The sequence below is a fragment of the Bufo gargarizans genome, chromosome 5, assembly GCF_014858855.1.
Source record: "Bufo gargarizans isolate SCDJY-AF-19 chromosome 5, ASM1485885v1, whole genome shotgun sequence".
In the NCBI taxonomy this organism is placed as follows: domain Eukaryota; kingdom Metazoa; phylum Chordata; class Amphibia; order Anura; family Bufonidae; genus Bufo; species Bufo gargarizans.
This window is the reverse complement of record NC_058084.1, coordinates 14,607,592-14,632,646: the sequence shown is the minus strand read 5'-3', so window position 1 is coordinate 14,632,646 and position 25,055 is coordinate 14,607,592. Positions and strand designations below refer to the sequence as shown.

At 47.4% G+C, this 25,055-nt stretch overlaps 1 protein-coding gene across 11 annotated transcripts in view; it reads left to right on the top strand.

Moving 5' to 3' along the window:
* PTK2 (protein tyrosine kinase 2) overlaps positions 1-25,055 on the top strand; it is a 451,150-nt gene that overhangs the window by 383,553 nt on the left and 42,542 nt on the right. For 8 of the 11 annotated variants that reach the window (XM_044292786.1, XM_044292783.1, XM_044292785.1 and 5 more), the window contains 6 exons: positions 772-802; positions 1,387-1,439; positions 10,201-10,218; positions 12,009-12,065; positions 17,865-17,962; positions 21,753-21,837. In XM_044292786.1, the coding sequence (XP_044148721.1) occupies positions 772-802; positions 1,387-1,439; positions 10,201-10,218; positions 12,009-12,065; positions 17,865-17,962; positions 21,753-21,837 (342 nt within the window). Of the gene's footprint in view, positions 1-771; positions 803-1,386; positions 1,440-8,424; positions 8,491-10,200; positions 10,219-12,008; positions 12,066-17,864; positions 17,963-21,752; positions 21,838-25,055 lie in introns of those variants that run through there. The other 3 variants (XM_044292780.1, XM_044292778.1, XM_044292788.1) reach the window with 2 other exon arrangements.

Below are 25,055 nucleotides of genomic sequence, written 5' to 3'. Positions count from 1 at the left end.
TCACTGCATAAAAGAAAGCTGCAGAGCTGTAATGGAAGAGATGGGTGACTGCCCATACCCGACCTCACCAGCAGGCTGTCCTGTTTTACTAGAGAACTGAATGACAAGTTCTTGTATGTACACAGTGACTGCACCAGCAGAATAGTGAGTGCAGCTCTGGAGTATAATACAGGATGTAACCCAGGATCAGTACAGGATAAGTAATGTAATGTATGTACACAGTGACTGCACCAGCAGAATAGTGAGTGCAGCTCTGGAGTATAAGACAGGATGTAACTCAGGATCAGTACAGGAAAAGTAATGTATGTACACAGTGACTGCACCAGCAGAATAGTGAGTACAGCTCTGGAGTATAATACAGGATGTAACTCAGGATCAGTACAGGATAAGTAATGTATGTACACAGTGACTGCACCAGCAGAATAGTGAGTGCAGCTCTGGAGTATAATACAGGATGTAACTCAGGATCAGTACAGGATAAGTAATGTATGTACACAGTGACTGCACCAGCAGAATAGTGAGTGCAGCTCTGGAGTATAATACAGGATGTAATCAGGGTCAGTACAGGATAAGTAATGTATGTACACAGTGACTCCACCAGCAGAATAGTGAGCGCAGCTCTGGAGTATAATACAGGATGTAACTCAGGATTAGTACAGGATAGGTAATATATTTACACAGTGACGGAACTTCTTGTATAGATCTCTTATGTGACTTCCTGTATATTTGCCGTTTATATTGTATAATGATCTTTTTCTTGTCTTTATACAGAAGGAGAACGAGCTTTGCCATCGATACCAAAGTAAGTAATTCCGTCCACGTTTAATTCTGCACATTCTTCACAATTTATAAACCTTTCAAAAGCCGAACATATAAATCCTCTTTTTTTAATCTCCTGATGTCGGGGTTGGCTCCTCTTTACAGGACACAAACATTTGCACCGTTCATTGCACCCTAGAGATGCGTTGTGTAGGACTCCGTCTGCTCCTCTGACTGGTGTCTGTGGGGTATGGATGGCATTGTTTTTAGGTGGAGTTCTCCTTTCAGTTTTGCTTTTACTGTCTGACGTAGGGAGGAGGCTCTGGCCGATGATCTCATCTGCTCGGATCGCTGCTGCAGGAGCGCCTCCTGCCTCTGACCACACGTCTGAGCACATGTTTTGTGTGACTATTAATTTTTTTAGATTTTTCATCCAGTAGGGGGAGCCATTAGAATGCTCTCCCCTTCCATCTCTGTGCATTCCATCCTCCTCCTCCCCCTCTGACGAAGTGCAGAATGGATCAGCCCTGCTAATTACAGAACGTAGCCCGTGCCTATGATCAATGCAGAGGCTCAGTGACCATGAAGAATGTGCACCATTCACAGATACCACCCTCTCTCTTACAGGCTAGCCAACAACGAGAAGCACGGCGTAAGGGCTCACCCCGTCTCCGTCTCAGGTAAGGGGCAGGGGGGTCTTCCATCAGAAGTATTAGGAGTCCAGATGAATTAGTGATGACTGATGAGCGGACAGGACGGAGGTGACGCCCCCCCCCCCATCCATAGACGTGTGCATGGGAAGTCGTCATTTAACTCTCAACGGTTCCACTGCTTGTGATTCATGAGGACTCGGATAATGCCATAGGTGAAGCCAGCAGTCCTATGTAAAGCCACTTGCTGGTGGAGAGTCTGTCCAGATCACTCAGCCGGTTTTCCCGCAGTCCTGTGTCGCGCTGCTACATTGCATCCAATCATAAGGAATGTGGTCAAGTTGTGACATGTAAGATCCGACGACTCAGCCGCGGAAATCCAGACCTGCTGGATATCGGTGCAGCCACATTCTCCGTTATTAAGTGCGGTTTTGGCAATGCAACATTGCAGTCTCGGATCCCAGGCGGTCGTGTCGCACTTTTCTGGGGCCCGACCAGACCATGTTCAGCCAACGTGTCTGCCACCGAGGATTTGGATGTGTCGTGTGAATGAGATGATTGTGAGGTTGTCCTCAAGTGCACGAGGCTTAACTCTTACAGTGCTGCTGGCAGCTAAACGGTTAACGGCGCTTGTCCGGCTCTCGTCCGCAAGAGGCCGATCCTTGAGACTGGAGGAATGATGTGACAGTCCTGGGGCATGGAAAGCATCAGCAGTCACTGGTGCGCAGGGAGTGGGCACGCCGTGTCCTCTCAGATGTAAACACAGGGCAGGAAGCCGACTTTTCCATCAGGAATGATGTCACCCCCTTCTGCGCCCGCTCTGTCGTTTTGGCCTTCCCCCCCCCCTTCTGTCCCGCTCTGTCACTTTGGCCCCCCCCCCTTCTTCTGCGCCCGCTCTGTCGCTTTGGCCCCCCTCCCCTTCTGCGCCCGCTCTGTCGCTTTGGCCCCCCTCCCCTTCTGCGCCCGCTCTGTCGCTTTGGCCCCCCTCCCCTTCTGCGCCCGCTCTGTCGCTTTGGCCCCCCTCCCCTTCTGCGCCCGCTCTGTCGCTTTGGCCCCCCTCCCCTTCTGCGCCCGCTCTGTCGCTTTGGCCCCCCTCCCCTTCTGCGCCCGCTCTGTCGCTTTGGCCCCCCTCCCCTTCTGCGCCCGCTCTGTCGCTTTGGCCCCCCTCCCCTTCTGCCCCTGCTCTGTCGCTTTGGCCCCCCTCCCCTTCTGCCCCCGCTCTGTCGCTTTGGCCCCCCTCCCCTTCTGCCCCCGCTCTGTCACCTAGCTGTAAACATTAACATGTCACCCTGTTTAACCCCAGCAAGGGCAGAGTGACAATTAGCGGACCCCACATCACTCTGCACAGTTTGATCCCATGGGTTGCAGAGCTGGGGTAGTGTTGACCCTCTCAGCAGTCAGTGGGTCTCGGCCCAGATTCACAGCCTCCTCCTGAATACCTTCTGTCTAGTGAGCGAGGTACAGTGCCCGGTCTGTCTCCAGCTGTGAACAGGAGCTCTGTGCCTCCTCATCAATGAGCCCCTTGTCTCATCCTGGCTGCCACCTCATTAATGGGCCCTCACCGGGAACTCGCTGCTTCCTGCCCTCAGTTACTGGAATGCGAAGAGGCCACAAGCCCAGCACGTAAACATGGAAGTGACTGCACGTCTGCTCCAGAGGTAACCGGCCGCCGTCTGATGCCTCGTCCATCCCCAGGAAGGTGCAGTAACCACACTCCCTTCATCAGGTTGTGGCGGTCACCGTGCCTCAGGGTGCAGCACAGATTTCCTGCTGTGCTCACTGTCGCCCCCTCCTGAGGAATGTTTTGTCTGAGCTTCCAAGTCCAGGGAGTGACAGCTGTCCTGGACATGTTTGGTCCACACAAGTGTTAGTAACCCATCAAGCCTCTTCAGCTGTACAATACATGGCGTCTTTGAAGGTTCTTATGATTTGAGTAATCATGGAGGCCGAGATTACCTGTAAACATCCCTTTAAGAAGACTGTCAGATTCTCCTAGTCCTGGACTGAAATCGGCTCAAAAGCAGATGCCACCTGCGAGAAGTAGACCATGGCTGTGTTCCAGAAATGGCTCCACCCTGTCCATGGGTCGTTTGTGGTATTGCAGCTCATGCAGGTGTGGACAACTCCCATGGTTTTATAATCCTTGAGGACCCCTTTAAAGCGTAGGAGGAAAAAATAATTTTTTTTTCTGTGTGTGTGCGCAGTGGGAGAGGTTCAGACTGCTGTATGTTGTTGGTTGATATTTTTTATTTTTGAAACCCACTTTTTTTTTCCATATGTCTGCTTGTGGAACTTCAGCTCAGTGGGTGTTCTCTGCTCATGGAGATGCAGGTACCAAGCTCAATGGGTGTTCTCTGCTCATGGAGATGCAGGTACCAAGCTCAGTGGGTGTTCTCTGCTCATGGAGATGCAGGTACCAAGCTCAGTGGGTATTCTCTGCTCATGGAGATGCAGGTACCAAGCTCAGTGGGTGTTCTCTGCTCATGGAGATGCAGGTACCAAGCTCAGTGGGTGTTCTCTGCTCATGGAGATGCAGGTACCAAGCTCAGTGGGTGTTCTCTGCTCATGGAGATGCAGGTACCAAGCTCAGTGGGTGTTCTCTGCTCATGGAGATGCAGGTACCAAGCTCAGTGGGTATTCTCTGCTCATGGAGATGCAGGTACCAAGCTCAGTGGGTGTTCCTTGACTTTAGAGCTTGTAGTTTCATAGCTCAGTAGGTGGTTACGGCTTGTGGAGCTGCAGGTTCACAGCTCAGTGGGTGTTCTCTGCATGTGGAGCTGCAGTTTCATAGCTCGGTGAGTGTTTCCTACTTGTGGAACTGCAAGTTCACAGCTCAGTAGGTGGTCGCTGCTTGTGGAGCTGCAGTTTCAGAGCTCAGTGGGTGTTGCCCGTGAAGCTTCACACTCGTACTCAATTCTGCTTTCATGCTCTCTATCCCACTCGCCTGTGGCCCAACCTCACCTACCAAGCTGTTTTTATTTATTTTTATTTTTTGGGGGGGGGGGGGGGGGGTGACGCAGCTCACAAGTGTCCTCAGATATCGAACGCGCTCTGTGTCCTCAGATATCGAACGCGCTCTGTGTCCTCAGATATCGAACGCGCTCTGTGTCCTCAGATATCGAACGCGCTCTGTGTCCTCAGATATCGAACGCGCTCTGTGTCCTCAGATATCGAACGCGCTCTGTGTCCTCAGATATCGAACGCGCTCTGTGTCCTCAGATATCGAACGCGCTCTGTGTCCTCAGATATCGAACGCGCTCTGTGTCCTCAGATATCGAACGCGCTCTGTGTCCTCAGATATCGAACGCGCTCTGTGTCCTCAGATATCGAACGCGCTCTGTGTCCTCAGATATCGAACGCGCTCTGTGTCCTCAGATATCGAACGCGCTCTGTGTCCTCAGATATCGAACGCGCTCTGTGTCCTCAGATATCGAACGCGCTCTGTGTCCTCAGATATCGAACGCGCTCTGTGTCCTCAGATATCGAACGCGCTCTGTGTCCTCAGATATCGAACGCGCTCTGTGTCCTCAGATATCGAACGCGCTCTGTGTCCTCAGATATCGAACGCGCTCTGTGTCCTCAGATATCGAACGCGCTCTGACCACAATGGCCTCTGCAGGTTCAGCCTGCACTCTCTAGTAGTAGTAGTCTGCCGTCATAGAGGCACACACATAGTGCTTAGACATGTAGGACTATTTGCAGAAGAGTTTCACTTTTATTGTGTATCTTGGCAAAGATAAGATGAGCCTCTAGATCAGGGGTCAGTAACCTTCGGCACTCCAGCTGCTGTGTAACTACAACTCCCAGTATGCATGCTTGCTCAGCTGTTCTTGTAACTACCATAGAAGTGGAGGGCCAGAGGTTGCTGATGCCAGCTCTAGATGTTCCTTCGTCTGTTCCTGGACGCATCCTTCAGTTATTCGTAGGCTTGTATCTCGGTGGCTTTCTATGTGGAATGTGTATCTCTCCGAAATGATCGGTCTATTTATTATAATATCTAGAAGATAAACGTGTTCAGAAAGGGATATTCTTATGTCCGGGTGTAGACTGCCCCCTTGTGGTGGAGATTGGTTTGTACCCTGTGGATTTTCTACTATACCAGTACAATTTTGCAGGCTTTGTATTTCATATTTTATGAAACTCAATAGAATAAACGCGTTTCCGGCATCTGTTGTGATAGTACAGAGCTGAACGGCCCCCGATATCTGACCCCCCGCCTGTCTCAGAGTATTGCCAGTCTACTGCGCCATTACTGTGTTCAGTATCTGCTTGCCGACATTACGTAGACAGCAGAACTTACCACTGCCATACATTCCAATCTGATGAGTAACTCCCACCCACGGACGGCCATTGTTCCCCCCACTATTCTATTCTGGTCTCAGGAAACCCCTTGTTCTACTGTTACTTGAAAGCGAAACACTGAGAGAAATATCGAAATCAACCGGATAACCCCGTGATTCTGTCATATATCCAAATCTAGTATATATTCATTCAGGACCAAGTTGTCCGTGGGTGAGACGGGTACACAACAGGCAGCATTATAGTAGTTATATTCTTGTACACAGGAGGCAGTATTATAGTAGTTATATTCTTGTACATAGGAGACAGTATTATAGTAGTTATATTCCTGTACATAGGAGGCAGTATTATAGTAGTTATATTCTTGTACATAGGAGGCAGTATTATAGTAGTTATATTCTTGTACATAGGAGTAGTATTATAGTAGTTATATTCTTGTACATAGGAGGCAGTATTATAGTAGTTATATTCTTGTACATAGGAGGCAGTATTATAGTAGTTATATTCTTGTACATAGGAGCAGTATTATAGTAGTTATATTCTTGTACATAGTAGACAGTATTATAGTAGTTATATTCTTGTACATAGGAGCAGTATTATAGTAGTTATATTCCTGTACATAGATGGCAGTATTATAGTAGTTATAGTCTTGTACATAGGAGGCAGTATTATAGTAGTTATATTCTTGTACGCAGGAGCAGTATTATAGTAGTTATATTCTTGTACATATGAGCAGTATTATAGTAGTTATATTCTTGTACATAGGAGGCAGTATTATAGTAGTTATATCCTTGTACATAGGAGGCAGTATTATAGTAGTTATATCCTTGTACATAGGAGCAGTATTATAGTAGTTATATTCCTGTACATAGGAGGCAGTATTATAGTAGTTATATTCTTGTACAGAGGAGCAGTATTATAGTAGTTATATTCTTGTACATAGGAGGCAGTATTATAGTAGCTATATTCTTGTACATTGGAGCAGTATTATAGTAGTTATATTCTTGTACATAGGAGCAGTATTATAGTAGTTATATTCTTGTACATAGGAGCAGTATTATAGTAGTTATATTCTTGTACATAGGAGCAGTATTATAGTAGTTATGTTCTTGTACATAGGAGGCAGTATTATAGTAGTTATATTCTTGTACATAGGAGCAGTATTATAGTAGTTATGTTCTTGTACATAGGAGGCAGTATTATAGTAGTTATATTCTTGTACATAGGAGCAGTATTATAGTAGTTATGTTCTTGTACATAGGAGGCAGTAATATAGTAGTTATATTCTTGTACATAGGAGCAGTATTATAGTCGTTATATTCTTGTACATAGGAGGCAATATTATAGTAGTTATATTCTTGTACATAGTAGCAGTATTATTATAGCTACATTCTTGTAAATAGTAGCAGTATTATTATAGCTACATTCTTGTAAATGGGAGCAGTATTATAGCAGTTATATTCTTGTACATAGGAGCAGTATTATAGTAGTTATATTCCTGTACATAGGAAGCAGTATTATAGTCGTTATATTCTTGTACATAGGAGGCAATATTATAGTAGTTATATTCTTGTACATAGTAGCAGTATTATTATAGCTACATTCTTGTAAATAGTAGCAGTATTATTATAGCTACATTCTTGTAAATGGGAGCAGTATTATAGCAGTTATATTCTTGTACATAGGAGCAGTATTATAGTAGTTATATTCTTGTACATAGGAGCAGTATTATAGTAGGTATATTCTTGTACATAGGAGCAGTATTATAGTAGTTATATTCTTGTACATAAGAGGCAGTATTATAGTAGTTATATTCTTGTACATAGGAGGCAGTATTATAGTAGTTATATTCTTGTACATAGGAGCAGTATTATAGTAGTTATATTCTTGTACATAGGAGCAGTATTATAGTAGTTATATTCTTGTACATAGGAGCAGTATTATAGTAGTTATATTCTTGTACATAGGAGCAGTATTATAGTAGGTATATTCTTGTACATAGGAGCAGTATTATAGTAGTTATATTCATGTACATAGAAGCAGTATTCTAGTAGTTATATTCTTGTACATAGGAGCAGTATTATAGTAGTTATATTCTTGTACATAGGAGCAGTATTATAGTAGTTATATTCTTGTACATACGAGGCAGTATTATAGTAGTTATATTCTTGTACATAGGAGCAGTATTATAGTAGTTATATTCTTGTACATAGGAGGCAGTATTATAGTAGTTATATTCTTGTACATAGGAGCAGTATTATAGTAGTTATATTCTTGTACATAGGAGCAGTATTATAGTACCGGTAGTTATATTCTTGTACATTAGAACAGTATTATAGTTGCTTTTTTGTTACATATTTATTACTCTTGGTATATACACCTACATAGAACCTACAGTCACTTTGTGAATGCTGATCCTGTAATTGATCCCTTCCTGCTGGATTGTGACCACAGCTGAAGCTTAGATCTCCATCATTTAGTGGTTATCTCATATTTGCACAATGCACAAGCCTCTTGCTGTCCTATACTATTGTATCTACAATCTCCATTATCGGTCACTTTTGGCTTTTTCAACTACAGGGACTACTTTCTGTGGCCGGCTGGGTCCTGCAGTATTTCTTCCTGAGCAGTTGTCCTCCGATCTCCTAACTTTCTGCACCTCGTCTCTTTTCTTCCCTGTCTGTATATTTCCGTGAAGGTTCTTCACCCATTCCTCCCAGGGCCCACAAGGCCAAGTGCTTTCTTCCATTCATCCTCTGCTCTCACGACTCTCCTCCACAGGGTACTTGCATGCCTTCTGGTTGACTACTAACAGCAATGCCAGCGTCCCACACTACAGCTGCATGTGTGTGATTTAGATTGTGTGCCCGCTTTTTAATGTGGCAGAATAAAGATGGCTGAAGACCTGAATTAATATTGTGTTCATTGGTTAACATCAGTGCCCCCCCCCCCCCATAACCTGCATAATGGGTCAGCTTAATTTCTCAACTTGCGTGTGGTCAATCGCAAGGCTTGTAGGTGCCAGCAGCAGTTCATGCCCGTCCTAGCACCTTACTGTCAGCACATGCTTAATCTGGTGTAGCTGCTATAGGACATATTCTCCACTAGAGGGAGCTTAGTGCTCACAGCTGTTGTATTGCATTTAATAGTAGAAATGTTGATCTGTATATGTGAGCTCCCCCTAGTGGTGGCTGCCAACAGCCATGGTTTTATCATATAGCCGTAGAATCAGATGATGCATCGTGCTCTTGTATGAAAGGGTGATCTAATTGAAGGCGGGCTGCCCGGCCTTAGCTACAGATACAGAATTTACCAGGACCTGCTTAGTGGAGGATGTTTAGTTATAAAAAGGAGATCTTTTTTGTGCAAAAGCAGGAAGAAAGTAATGAGATTTCCCTCCGTAAGGCGATGAGTGCACATGATAATTATCAGATCATTGGCGTCTTTTATCCCCGATGTTGTGTAATTTAGAGGAAATGTCTTAATTGCAGTGCTCCTTCATGGTGATTGATCAATAATTGGCATAACTTATGGCACTTATAGGTAACCTTGGCTCTTACCATGCTAGGGTCATAGTAGAAGGCGCAATTGCATTGGACATCCTCTCGTTTGCTGTTCACAATAAATTTGATTGTGCGCTATGTCATACCCTATATGTCCAGCAGGGGCCGCTGCCCTCAGCTTCCCCTTCCGATCAACATGATCCTTCCTTCTGTTAGTAGGCTGTAATTCCCTATAGTTTATATCTCCCTTCTGTTAGTAGGCGCTACATCTTCTTCTAATCTGTAATTCCCTGTAGTTTACTAAGCATGCAGATGAAACCTCTATTCTTTACACTGCAGGCTGTATGCAAAGAATCCCCACCCCCAAAAAAGAAACCGTATATGGCATTGATTGTTCTATATCTCACTGGCCTGCGATATTCACACACACGCCACTAAAGCTGATGTTTGCTCTCACGTCCGTGCTGATTACCGCAGAGACATAAAATTTGCAAACTTTAAATATTCAGATTTATTTTTTTCATGTTTTTTTGCTCTCATAATCTGTAGCAGTTCTCACCCCGTTATCCCTAACTTCTGAATGCCGTGCAAATCTGGTTTGCAGAGTAAAATCTGTCCTGTGTGTCAGTTTGCACTGTGGTTCTGGCTTTCTGTTCATGAATCAGGAGGCTTAGGATGAGCAGATTTCGTATTCCTCTGGCTGCAGTCAATCGGTTTTGTGGGATTTTGCAGGAATGTGATTTGTAAATGTTTAAGAGAATATTACGTAACCCCAGACTAACGGGTAACCGTCATGGAGTGCTTGCCTCGCCCCACGGGGTGGCGCTGCCCGCTGCATGTTCTTATGTCTAATGCCAGCTGGACCTGATGCCTTACAGGATGCTCGATAGAAAGCCAGCAGCAATAAGTGGTTAAATATAAATGTCTGTGCATTATTTTTTGCTCACGCTTCTCTCCGCTCTTTTCTTGCATGCACCCTGGACCCGCAGAGGAGTTTAGTGGGGACGGTAATACCTGCGCTTTCTTCATGTCTTCTCCTTCCATTTGTCTGATTATTAACAGTCTGTGTCCTGTTCACCGGCCCCGCACACATTGGCACTAACTCTGCACCTGGCACACAGTCCCTGTAGCCCATCCAACCTCCCGCATCACTTACCGTAGAGTAGCTGACTGCCTGGTCACGTCTTTGTAGCGTATAGCTGCAGATTGCAAGCCGCCACGGCTACCAGGCTAGCGCCCTGGTATGTAACACGTCTTAGGTGGCACCAAACACACCAAGCCACGACACCGGCCCTTTGTGGCAGTGCTGGTGTCCTCGGGCAACACTATTTGCACTTTTGCCTTTAATGGAGAGTAAGCCCCTTCCCTACCCACTGTTTCCCTAGGACAGGGATAGCCAACCTGAGGCTCTTCAGCTGTTGCAAAACTACAACTCCCAACATGTCCAGACTTCCTACAGCAGGGCATGGTGGGAGTTGTAGTTTTACAACAGCTGGAGAGCCGCAGGTTAGCCATGCCTGCCCTAGAATTTCACGTGCTAAATAAAGCCCATCACCTGCGTGAAGTTAAAGGGCTTCTGTCACCCCCCAAAAGTCATTTTTCGTTTTTGGGCTACTTTAAAATCCTTATACTGCGATTTTTCACTATATAGTGCTCTTAGCCTTTTTCGTTCAGTAGTTTCTTTAACGTTTTTATAATATGTAAATTACCTCTCTACCAGCAAGTAGGGCGGTTACTTGCTGGTAGCAGCCGCATCCTGCTTTAAAAAAAAACGCCCCCTCCTCCTGTTGATTGACAGGGCCAGCGAGCGCTCTCCTCCTTCGGCTGGCCCTGTCTGCGTTATAAACCTTGCACCTGCGCCGTACCGGTCTTCAGTCGGTGCAGGCGCGCTGAGAGGAGGACGCTCGCTCGGCCGCTCCTTCCTCAATGCGCCAGCGCCGACGACGTCACATCTACACCTGGCGCAGGCGCACTGAGGAAGGAGCGGCCGAGCAAGCGTCCTCCTCTCAGCGCGCCTGCGCCGACTGAAGACCGGTACGGCGCAGGCGCAAGGTTTATAACGCAGACAGGGCCAGCCAGAAGACTAGAGCGATCGCTGGCCCTGTCAATCAACAGGAGGAGGGGGCATTTTTTTGAAAGCAGGATGCGGCGGCTACCAGCAAGTAACCGCCCTACTTGCTGGTAGAGAGGTAATTTACATATTATAAAAACGTTAAAGAAACTACTGAACGAAAAAGGCTAAGAGCACTATATAGTGAAAAATCGCAGTATAAGGATTTTAAAGTAGCCCAAAAACGAAAAATGACTTTTGGGGGTGACAGAAGCCCTTTAAATCCACTGTGTTAATTTTAATTGCTAGTAAATTGGTTATCTTACACTTTTTTCTATTGTCACCTACTCCAGTCACTTCCAGAGCTGCGTTCACAAGTATCCTTGCTGGTGCTTGAAAGCTTTCAGATACTATATCTGCTTACCTGACCTTACGTGCGCACCACACTTGCATTGCATTGTGGGTGTTGTAGTATCACAGCGCTGTGCTGTGCTTTATGCTACAGTGTGAATGCAGCTCTGGATGTGACCAGAGCTTTCTCAGTCTAACACAATATCCCAGCTAATTGCCGCTGACTAATCAATACTCACCTCCTCTGTGAACGTTTAATCAGGTTTATGGGTTGTATAGGGATCGGGGGGGGGGGGGGGGGGGGGAAATATTTCTGATGATTGCAGTGATTTTTTTATTTATTTTTTTCACTAGAAATGTAACACAAAATGTTAATTTGACTTTTTATCTTTGCAGAAACCGATGACTATGCAGAGATTATAGATGAAGAAGATACGTACACCATGCCTTCCAGTAAGTGCTCACATCCGGCCCAGGCCGCCGAGAGGGATCGGCAATCCAGCTGTTGCAAAACTACTACTCCCAGTATGTCTTGGCAGCCGAAGCGTGTGAGAACACGCTTGGAGATGTAGTTTTGCAACAGCCAGGAAGGCACAGTTTGGAGACGATCTCGTAGAACTTTAAAGTGGTCCTCCGACCTGTATTGGCTTACTTATATGCCGGTCATGACTACTGGAATTTGCAGCATTTTGAAGGGGTTTTCTGACACTTTTTCACTGATGTGCTATCCTTTGTAGAGGTCATCGGTATCTGATCGGTGGGGGGGTCTGACACCTGAGACCATCGTCAATCAGGTGCTTGAGAAGGAACCGCCGCTCGCAACTTTCCCTAGGCCATGTGACGTCTCGTTCATCGGTCACGTGCCTCATTGACGTGAATGGGGCTGAGCTGCGATGCCAAGTACAGCCGCTATACAATGCACGGCGCTGTGCTTGGTGAGCTGAGAGAAGGCCGTGGCGCCATTGCGGACACCGGTGCCTTCTCAAACAGCTGATCGTGGGGTTCCTGGGTGTCAATAGTGGATGGCTCATCAGTGACAGTTGGAAAAACCCTTTTAATAAATTTTGCACAAATTGTGCCTTTCCTAGCTGTACTGGATCAATTATGAGATCAACATTTCAAGATGTCTGCTTGCTGTCAGTGCTGGGGATTATTCTAAATACGACTTTGTCACAAACCTCTGTACGGACGAAATTCATTGTATCAAACCGCAGCTGTGTGACGAGCGTTTGAGTTTTCACTCACTGACAGTCAGCAGAGATTTTACAAGGTGAACGATTGAGACGTTGGAAAAGCTTTGTTCACATTAAACCAGAAATCCCCTTTTAAAGGGGTGGTGCAGTGCACAGCGAATGATGGCCTATCCTCAGGACGGGTTATCAATATCTGATCGTTGGGGGACCGACTCCTGCTACCCCACCGGTCAGCTGTTTGAAGAGGTAGCGGTGCTCCGTGTAATTACAACTGCTCGTCCCTGAGGATAGGTCGTCAACATCTGGGCACTGCAGAACCCCTTGAATATGTATCCCCACTTGTCACACAATATTTCATAAATTCACATTTTCCTGAAGTCCCGAAAACTTTAACTTTTGCGTGACTTCAAGGTTCCTCCACTCACATCCAGAGCTGCATTTACGACTCCACTATCGGACGTTCAACTGAAGAGTGTATTCAGATGGAGAAGGTCTTTTCCATTCAGCTGAACGGGGTCGTCTCTGCAGCAGCAGCAGCACAAGGCGTCCTGCCGGCCCCGTCGCAAAAATGTCTCCATCAGGTCTGCCCCGTTGGAGTTCACTGCTTATCATGTGAGATCTCACAATGCACTGCACTCTTAACAGGAAGCCATGAGAAGTTTGAATGCAGCTTTGGATGTGACTGGAGCATAACCGTTTTTTGGTATGGCATTATTGTAGGCGGTTTCACTTGTCGCAGTTCGGATGGTGACGTCTTGTTTTGCGTTTTCTTTCTGTATCATGTGTAATGTTCATTGTGTTAAGGTAGATTGTTTTCTATTCCCTCTCTAAATGCCATTCAGAAAGCTATGGATTAGATGAAGGTAACTGCTCTGGGTGTGACTTGTGTGTGACATGCGGTGTGAATTGGTGTGTGAGGCCCCCTTTATACTGCATTAGGTTCTATACCGGTGCAATAACGAGACTCTCTCCGCTGCAGCAATTTTGTCTTTAGATGGTGAAGTCTGCGCAGATGACTCGCAGTATCTTATGTGGATTATCTGATTTCAGAGCAGACCCCAGACTAGACCCCTAAACTCACTGTGACTCCAGACCCCTAGACTCATTCAGACCCCCCGAGCACATTCAGACCTGACTAGACCCCAGACTATTAGACCCACAAACTCACTCACCTCAGATCAGACCCCTAAACTCACTTAAAGGGGTTGTGCCACTAATACCAATCTACATTTTTAAAACCAGCACCTGGATCTGAACACTTTTGTAATTGCATGTAATTAAAATTTTTATCTTGCCCCTTAGCTATTCAATATAATACATCCATGTAGTGCCCCCTGCTGTTTTTCGTTTCTTTATATTTCAGTCCACCTCGCTGAGGTGGTGGTTGCACGTGCTTAGTTTCAATCTTCAACTGTCACCAGCCATATCTGCTGTTAGAAGCTGTGGCAGTTACAGGGAAAGAGCTGCAGCGGAAAGGACATGCCCCTGAGCTGTGATAGGGAGAGAGCTGCAGCGGAAAGGACACGCCCCCTGAGCTGTGATAGGGAGAGAGCTGCAGCAGTAAGAGCATCCCCCCACGCTGTGATAGGGAGAGAGCTGCAGCAGTAAGAGCATCCCCCCACGCTGTGATAAGGACAGAGCTGCAGCAGTAAGAGCATCCCCCCACGCTGTGATAAGGAGAGAGCTGCAGCAGTAAGAGCATCCCCCCACGCTGTGATAAGGAGAGAGCTGCAGCAGTAAGAGCATCCCCCCCACGCTGTGATAGGGAGAGAGCTGCAGCGGAAAGGACACGCCCCCTGAGCTGCGATAAGGAGAGAGCTGCAGCAGTAAGAGCATCCCCCCACGCTGTGATAAGGAGAGAGCTGCAGCAGTAAGAGCATCCCCCCACGCTGTGATAAGGAGAGAGCTGCAGCAGTAAGAGCATCCCCCCCACGCTGTGATAGGGAGAGAGCTGCAGCGGAAAGGACACGCCCCCTGAGCTGTGATAAGGAGAGAGCTGCAGCAGTAAGAGCATCCCCCCACGCTGTGATAAGGAGAGAGCTGCAGCAGTAAGAGCATCCCCCCACGCTGTGATAAGGAGAGAGCTGCAGCAGTAAGAGCATCCCCCCACGCTGTGATAAGGAGAGAGCTGCAGCAGTAAGAGCATCCCCCCACGCTGTGATAAGGAGAGAGCTGCAGCAGTAAGAGCATCCCCCCCACGCTGTGATAAGGACAGAGCTGCAGCAGTAAGAGCATCCCCCCCACGCTGTGATGGGGAGAGAGCTGCAGCAGTAAGAGCATCCCCCCCCGCTGTGATGAGGAGAGAGCTGCAGCAGTAAGAGCATCCCCCCCCCACGCTGTGATAAGGAGAGAGCTGCAGCAGTAAGAGCATCCCCCCCCACGCCGTGATTAGGAGAGAGCTGCAGCAGTAAGAGCATCCCCCCACGCTGTGATAAGGAGAGAGCTGCAGCAGTAAGAGCATCCCCCCACGCTGTGATAGGGAGAGAGCTGCAGCGGAAAGGACACGCCCCCTGAGCTGTGATAAGGAGAGAGCTGCAGCAGTAAGAGCATCCCCCCACGCTGTGATAAGGAGAGAGCTGCAGCAGTAAGAGCATCCCCCCACGCTGTGATTAGGAGAGAGCTGCAGCAGTAAGAGCATCCCCCCCCCACGCTGTGATAAGGAGAGAGCTGCAGCAGTAAGAGCATCCCCCCACGCTGTGATAAGGAGAGAGCTGCAGCAGTAAGAGCATCCCCCCCACGCTGTGATAAGGACAGAGCTGCAGCAGTAAGAGCATCCCCCCACGCTGTGATGAGGAGAGAGCTGCAGCAGTAAGAGCATCCCCCCCCACGCTGTGATAAGGAGAGAGCTGCAGCAGTAAGAGCATCCCCCCACGCTGTGATAAGGAGAGAGCTGCAGCAGTAAGAGCATCCCCCCCCACGCTGTGATAAGGAGAGAGCTGCAGCAGTAAGAGCATCCCCCCACGCTGTGATAAGGAGAGAGCTGCAGCAGTAAGAGCATCCCCCCACGCTGTGATGAGGAGAGAGCTGCAGCAGTAAGAGCATCCCCCCCACGCTGTGATAAGGAGAGAGCTGCAGCAGTAAGAGCATCCCCCCACGCTGTGATAAGGAGAGAGCTGCAGCAGTAAGAGCATCCCCCCCCCACGCTGTGATAAGGAGAGAGCTGCAGCAGTAAGAGCATCCCCCCACGCTGTGATAAGGAGAGAGCTGCAGCAGTAAGAGCATCCCCCCACGCTGTGATAAGGAGAGAGCTGCAGCAGTAAGAGCATCCCCCCACGCTGTGATAGGGAGAGAGCTGCAGCAGTAAGAGCATCCCCCCACGCTGTGATAGGGAGAGAGCTGCAGTAGTAAGAGCATCCCCCCACGCTGTGATAGGGAGAGAGCTGCAGCAGTAAGAGCATCCCCCCACGCTGTGATAGGGAGAGAGCTGCAGTAGTAAGAGCATCCCCCCACGCTGTGATAAGGAGAGAGCTGCAGCAGTAAGAGCATCCCCCCCACGCTGTGATAGGGAGAGAGCTGCAGCACTAAGAGCATCCCCCCACGCTGTGATAGGGAGAGAGCTGCAGCAGTAAGAGCATCCCCCCACGCTGTGATAGGGAGAGAGCTGCAGCAGTAAGAGCATCACCCCCACGCTGTGATAAGGAGAGAGCTGCAGCAGTAAGAGCATCCCCCCCCACGCTGTGATAGGGAGAGAGCTGCAGCAGTAAGAGCATCCCCCCCACGCTGTGATAGGGAGAGAGCTGCAGCAGTAAGAGCATCCCCCCACGCTGTGATAGGGAGAGAGCTGCAGCAGTAAGAGCATCCCCCCACGCTGTGATAAGGAGAGAGCTGCAGCAGTAAGAGCATCCCCCCCCACGCTGTGATAGGGAGAGAGCTGCAGCAGTAAGAGCATCCCCCCACGCTGTGATAGGGAGAGAGCTGCAGCAGTAAGAGCATCCCCCCACGCTGTGATAGGGAGAGAGCTGCAGCAGTAAGAGCATCCCCCCCACGCTGTGATAGGGAGAGAGCTGCAGCAGTAAGAGCATCCCCCCACGCTGTGATAGGGAGAGAGCTGCAGCAGTAAGAGCATCCCCCCCACGCTGTGATAGGGAGAGAGCTGCAGCAGTAAGAGCATCCCCCCCACGCTGTGATAGGGAGAGAGCTGCAGCAGTAAGAGCATCCCCCTGAGCTGCCATTTTGAAGAGAATCTAGCAGGACTGGAGCAATGAACGGGGGGATCTCTGGATCCATGCGAGGTACAGGGCTGGTTCTTGCTTTGTTAGAGATTGTCATGTACTATATGGGATCTGATTTTAAAAAAAATTCCATCAATCATGGGACAACCCCTTTTGTCTCTAGAACAGACCCCTAACTTCATTCAGACCCCTAACTCATTCCTCAGATCAGATTCCTAAACTCATACAGAGCCCAGACCTCGTGTGCCAGGCCCCCGGCAGTATTTCTGACACACCGTCGGCATGTCTGCTGGGTTGGTGCAGTGAATGCCTCCTCTTGTGCTTGGTGTGTCTGTAGTAGATGATTTAGTGTAGTCTTAGGAAAGTTCACCATTAGACCGTGACATGTCCTTGGGCTAAGACCCCCACAATCAGTGGACCCCCATCAGTCACACGCAAGAAAATTTCTAAAGGTGAACTGGTTTTCCGCTTTTATGTAAGTAAAATTTGAACATTGTGGAATTAAAAATTCTCCGACTTTCTAACCTGCTTTGTGATGGGGTTCCTTTCTGCTTGCAGTCAGTGACTGGACTTGATAGACATATCTTAGTAACTGCAGTGAATAGAAACCCATGCTGAAAATGAGCTGCCTTCCCAACTGTCAGTCTATCTGACCTCCGTAGATAAACCATGAACATTTACATTCACTGACAGCAGGCAGAGGCCTTGAAAATGGTGAAGAATCACAGCAGAAAGTTACAGAACTTTATATTCCAGGGTGATTAAATGAATGGACAAGCCCTTTAAGTGCTGTGTGGTGTTACATAGTCCCTGTGTGAATGTCCGTGTCCTTGGCGTGTGTGCTGTGTACACTACCTCTGCTGTAAGTGACCTGTCTGCCTTCACAGCTGGCGACTACGAGATCCAGAGGGACCGGATTGAGCTGGGGCGATGTATAGGGGAAGGACAGTTTGGAGATGTGCACCAGGGGGTCTTCATGAGCCCGGTAAGTGGATGTTATTGGTAGCGTGCACCATAATCCTCAACAGGCTTTGCTGCTATTGGAGGATGTGCATTGTAGTACTGGGCTCCAGGTTTGTTTGTTTTCACGGTTTAGGAAATTCAAGTTTTTACATATGATCTTCCTAAAGTTTTTACTTCTCACATCTGAGGGCTTGCTACAATTGCATCAAGCCTGGAATATCCTCTGTGAGCCAAGCACAGATCTCCCCTGATAGTTTGTTACGGCACAGATCTTCCCTGATAGTTTGTTACAGCACAGATCCTCCCTGATAGTTTCTTACAGCACAGATCTTCTCTGATAGTTTGTTACGGCACAGATCTCCCCTGATAGTTTGTTACGGCACAGATCTCCCCTGATAGTTTGTTACAGCACAGATCCTCCCTGATAGTTTCTTACAGCACAGATCTTCCCTGATAGTTTCTTACAGCACAGATCTCCTCTGATGGTTTGTTACAGCACAGATCTCCTCTGATGGTTTGTTACGGCACAGATCTCCCCTGATAGTTTGTTACAGCACAGATCTTCTCTGATAGTTTGTTACGGCACAGATCTCCCCTGATAGTTTGTTACAGCACAGATCTTCCCTGATAGATTGTTACAGCACAGATCCTCCCTGATAGTTTCTTACAGCACAGATCTCCCCTGATAGTTTCTTACAGCACAGATCCTCCCTGATAGTTTGTTACAGCACAGATCTCCCCTGATAGTTTCTTACAGCACAGATCTCCCCTGATAGTTTGTTACAGCACAGATCTTCCCTGATAGTTTGTTACAGCACAGATCTCCCCTGATAGTTTCTTACAGCACAGATCCTCCCTGATAGTTTGTTACAGCACAGATCTCCCCTGATAGTTTGTTACGGCACAGATCTCCCCTGATAGTTTGTTACAGCACAGATCTTCTCTGATAGTTTGTTACGGCACAGATCTCCCCTGATAGTTTGTTACAGCACAGATCTCCCCTGATAGATTGTTACAGCACAGATCTCCCCTGATAGTTTCTTACAGCACAGATCTCCCCTGATAGATTGTTACAGCACAGATCTCCCCTGATAGTTTCTTACAGCACAGATCTCCCCTGATAGTTTCTTACAGCACAGATCTCCCCTGATAGATTGTTACAGCACAGATCTCCCCTGATAGTTTCTTACGGCACAGATCTCCCCTGATAGTTTGTTACGGCACAGATCCTCCCTGATAGTTTGTTACGGCACAGATCTCCCCTGATAGTTTGTTACGGCACAGATCTCCCCTGATAGTTTCTTACAGCACAGATCTCCCCTGATAGTTTCTTACAGCACAGATCCTCCCTGATAGTTTGTTACAGCACAGATCTCCCCTGATAGTTTGTTACAGCACAGATCTTCCCTGATAGTTTTACAGCACAGATCCTCCCTGATAGTTTCTTACAGCACAGATCTCCCCTGATAGTTTGTTACAGCACAGATCTTCCCTGATAGTTTTACAGCACAGATCCTCCCTGATAGATTGTTACAGCACAGATCCTCCCTGATAGATTGTTACAGCACAGATCCTCCCTGATAGTTTGTTACAGCACAGATCTCCCCTGATAGTTTCTTACAGCACAGATCTTCTCTGATAGTTTGTTACAGCACAGATCTTCTCTGATAATTTGTTACAGCACAGATCTCCCCTGATAGTTTGTTACGGCACAGATCTCCCCTGATAGTTTGTTACAGCACAGATCTCCCCTGATAGTTTGTTACAGCACAGATCCTCCCTGATAGTTTGTTACGGCACAGATCTCCCCTGATAGTTTGTTACAGCACAGATCTCCCTGATAGTTTGTTACAGCACAGATCTCCCCTGATAGTTTGTTACGGCACAGATCTCCCCTGATAGTTTGTTACGGCACAGATCTCCCCTGATAGTTTGTTACGGCACAGATCTCCCCTGATAGTTTGTTACGGCACAGATCCTCCCTGATAGTTTGTTACGGCACAGATCCTCTCTGATAGTTTGTTACGGCACAGATCTCCCCTGATAGATTGTTACGGCACAGATCTCCCCTGATAGATTGTTACAGCACAGATCTCCCCTGATAGATTGTTACGGCACAGATCCTCCCTGATAGATTGTTACGGCACAGATCCTCCCTGATAGTTTGTTACAGCACAGATCTTCTCTGATAGTTTGTTACAATGTATCAGTTCAGATAAAATGTATCCACCTCGAGAGCAGACTATTGAGATTGTTTGTTTACACTGGATGCAATTATAGCAAACCCTCTGGATGACTGCAGCACCTAAGTGTTTAGTGAGAGGGATGGGATCCCGAGGGCCTAACAGTGACCCCTGGCCCTGCCATGTGCGGGGGTCAATTAGGTCCCGATAGCCAGCCTGTTAGTTTTACTGTAACAGACGCATTAGAGTGCGGAACAGAAGTAAAGCGGCGGATGATGCAAGCGATCAGAGGATCCCAGGTTCAGGTCCCTTACTGGGACTGTAACAAAAAAAAAGGTTTAGAGAAAAAGAATTCTACCAAAAGCACCCAAAAAAACATAATTATTATCTCGTACAATGAAAGGAGCACATTATTCATCCTGTATGGTGAACATAGCAGGAGATTTACTGAGAAACCCGGCACAGTGCTCAGCTGAATGAAATGATACCTTTCACTTGGAGATCCGTTGATTCATTCTGGAGAAAAAGGACTTTTAATCCATGTGCAAATGAGCAGTTAAGTGCACTGAGGGCGGGCCCAAGCCACTCTGTGCACCCGTGCTCCTCCTGCTTCTTGGCTGACAAGGCAAGATGACTATGCAGGACCCTGACCCTGGCAATCAAGGAGTGGGAGAGAGTAGAGGAAGGTGGAGCATCAGAAAGTCTTCGGCCTCTTTCAGACGAGCGTGACGGATTAGGTCCGGGTGCGTTCAGTGAAACTCGCACCATTTTGCAAGCAAGTTCACTCAGTTTTGTCTGTGATTGCGTTCAGTTTTTTCCACCCGGGTGCAATGCGTTTTAAAGCATTTTTCACGCGCGTGATAAAAACTGAAGGTTTACAAACAACATCTCCTAGCAACTATCAGTGAAAAACCGCACTTTCTTCCGGATGCAATGCGCTTTTCACTGAAGCCCCGTTCACTTCTATGTGGCCAGGGCTGCGTGAAAAACGCAGAGTATAGAACATGCTGCGTTTTTCACGCAACGCAGAACTGATGCGTGAAAAAAAGCACACATGTGCACAGCCCCATTGAAATGAATGGGTCAGGATTCAGTGCGGGTGCTATGCGTTCACGTCACGCATTGCACCCACGAGGCAGATAACTCACTTGTGTGAAAGGAGCCTTATTTTATTTTACTTTTTTTTTTACAATGGAACTCTATGGTGGAAGGCACTGTATGGCCTCAGCCTCCTGTTTGTGTACGTTTTTTGTATACGTTAAACGGATGGGAAATCTGTGATGTCAGCCTGGCCTTAGTGGCTGGTGGTAGCCTGTGGAGGGAAGCTATTCTATACAGGGCTTTCCTTCCCTCGCTCCCCCGATGCCGCCGTCTGCCCGCAGTGGTCTCTTCTGCCCGACTCCTTACCGGATGTGCTTGCTTCTTTCATGTTCGGGGGGCAGTGACTGTGCAGTGCAGACGGCAGGACCGAGGGAGGGCACGTCCTATGTAAAAGAGCTTGCTTCCACAGGTTAGCACCAGTCGCTAATTAGACTAAATGGCCGGAGAGACCCTTTATGAGGTTAAGCTTTATATAAAACCGAACTCCTGATGTCACATCCCTCTTACAGATCTGTTTTTCCTCCCCAGGAGAATCCGGCCTTGTCAGTCGCCATCAAAACGTGTAAGAACTGCACATCGGACAGTGTGAGGGAGAAGTTCTTACAAGAGGCCTGTAAGTGTCCCCTTCGGCGCCCGTCTTTGGCTGACAGTAGGTTTTCTCACTGAGCCGCTCTCCAGCCTGAAGTGAGGACACAGTTTTGCAGCAGTTACTGGAACCTTCCCGTTAATTCTTTGCCTCCCGCATTGGCGGACTTACGATTAGCGGGGATTATCGTCTTCTGCTCCTGTGACAGCCCCGCGCCGTCGACCTGTCGGCTTTGTAGAGACAGGTGCAGAAGTATTTAACGCTGTGTTATCTCTCATTATAGCTTAGTGACAAAACCCCCATCATCCTGCTCTGACGGAGCATTCTCACAGTAAAGGGAATTAAAAAGCGATTAATAAGAAGTTAATTGACCGTCCGGAGCCTCCGCAGAGACGGCAGCTTACGTCTGACAACTGGAGGATTAGACCTCTGCCTCCCATGTCACCCAGATTGAAATCCGCTTTGCTGTTTGATGCCTCCTGTCTAAGGGCGCCATCGGATGTAGACGAGGGGCTGAGCTCGGCAGGGGGCTTATTTAGCCTTCTATGATTTGGTTCAATGTTTTCATGTGCAAAGCTGTTTAAAGGGGTACTCTGGTTAGAACACTTAACGCTTGTGAGTCCTGCTGCTTCTGCCCAATCTAGACAGAGCCTGAGAGTCCTGGCAGCAGTTGGGGCCCGTTCACACAGCAGATTTTGCCACCAGACTTTTGGTGTGGATTCCAGTGGTGGCCACATGGTGTCTGCCTCCCTTTTTCAGTGGCGGGCCACGCAGCCGTTCCTGCAGCCAGTGGATTAAAGCCACGACTGTACCTAGAAGAGACGTGTCCCTTTTTGGCGCAGTGTCCAGACAGATGCCACTGGAAGCCATGGCGGGAGTTTGCTTGCGGTTTAGGCCCATTCAGTGGGACTGCAGGATTCGGAGTGAAAATCCACTATCAAAACGGGCCCTTAAAGGGGTATCGGGTTAGAATAAATTACCCCCATTCCACCGAATAGGGATAACTGCAAGAGCGGTGGCAGCTAGGACCCCCAGCGATCGTGAGAATAGGGGTACTGTGCCCCAGACTATGCACACTGCCTCCAACAACTGTGGGACTTCCAGAGAGAGTCTGCTGCAGTCTTGGGGCTCATGAACACAACTGTATGTATTTTGCGGTCCGCAAAAAAAGACATCCGTATTGCGTCCGTTTCTTCTTATTTATTTTTTTCTTCTTGCGGGTCCGTTGTAACAATACCTGTTCTTGTCCGCAATAGAACATAGTCAGGTCCATAAATATTGGGACACCGACACAATTCTAACATTTTTGGCTCTATACACCACCACAATGGATTTGAAATGAAACGGACAAGATGTGCTTTACCTGCAGACTGTCAGCTGTAATCTGAGGGGATTTACATCCAAATCAGGTGAACGGGGCAGTTTTCATATGTGCCTCCCACTTGTTAAGGGACCAAAAGTAATAGGACAATTGGCTTCTCTGCTGTTCTATGGCCGGTGTGTGTTATTCCCTCATTATCCCAATTACAATGAGCAGATAAAAGCTCCAGAGGTCATTTCAAGTCTATTTGCATTTGAAAAAACTAAACAAACCAATCAGAGAGAGCAAAAACCTTAGGCCTGGCCAAAACAACTGTCAGCAACACCAAAAGACCTGGAAGACCGCGGAAAACGACTATGGTGGATGACCAAAGAATTCTTTCCCTTCACAACAGCTGGCCAGATCAAGAACACTCTCCAGGAGGTAGGTGCATGTGTGTCAAAGTCAACAATCAGGAGAAGACTTCACCAGAGTGAATACAGAGGGTTCACCACAAGATGTAAACCATTGGTGAGCCTCAAAAACAGGAAGGCCAGATTAGAGTTTGCCAAACGACATCTAAAAAAACCTTCACAGTTCTGGGACAACATCCTATGGACAGATGAGACCAAGATCAACTTGTACCAGAGTGATGGGAAGAGAAGAGTATGGAGAAGGAAAGGAACTGCTCATGATCCTAAGCATACCACCTCATCAGTGAGGCATGGTGGTGGTAGTGTCATGGCGTGGGCATGTATGGCTGCCAATGGAACTGCTTTTCTTGTATTTATTGATGATGTGACTGCTGACAAAAGCAGCAGGATGAATTCTGAAGTGTTTCAGGCAATATTATCTGCTCATATTCAGCCAAATGCTTCAGAACTCATTGGACGGCGCTTCACAGTGCAGATGGACAATGACCCAAAGCATACTGCAAAAGCACCCAAAGCATACTGCAAAAGCACCCAAAGCATACTGCAAAAGCAACCAAAGAGTTTTTTAAGGGAAAGAAGTGGAATGTTCTGCAATGGCCGAGTCAATCACCGGACCTGAATCCGATTGAGCATTTCACTTGCTGAAGACAAAACTGAAGGGAAAATGCCCCAAGAACAAGCAGGAACTGAAGACAGTTGCAGTAGAGGCCGGGCAGAGCGTCACCAGGGATGAGACCAGCGTCTGGTGATGTCTATGCGTTCCAGACTTCAGGCTGTAATAGACTGCAAAGGATTTGCAACCAAGTATCAAAAAGTGAAAGTTTGATTTATGATGATTATTCTGTCCCATTACTTTTGGTCCCTTAACAAGTGGGAGGCACAGATGCAACTGCTGTAATTCCTGCACCGTTCACCTGATTTGGATGTAAATCCCCTCAGATTACAGCTGACAGTCTGCAGGTAAAGCACATCTTGTTTGTTTCATTTTAAATCCATTGTGGGGGTGTATAGAGCCAAAAATGTTAGAATTGTGTCCAGGTCCTAATATTTATGGACCTGACTGTATTTTTATTTTTTTGCGGAACGGACATGCTGGCATACAGAAACTGATTGCCACTGAGTAATTTTCGTTTTTGTGGGGAACCATTGACCTGTAAAAAAATAAACGGAAATGTAAAAAAAAAAAAGTTTGTGTGCATGAGCCCTTATAGAGATGAATGGAACGATCTGTCCTGCTCCATTCACACATGGACACAGGGTTCATTATGGTCGCTGGAGTCCTATTGGTCGGACTATCACCGATCTGTCAGTTATAACCGGAATACCCCTTTAAACAGCTTTATACATGAAATCCTTGAACCAAATCATAGAGAATTATATATCCATGAGCTCAGTCCCTCCTCTTACATCCTAGCCCAAGCTGTCCAGTGAGTAGGGCATAACTGTTTTACCAGAATACACAAGCTGGGACTCGCACGCTTTCTCTGAGTGAGAGCTGGTCCTGCATGCTT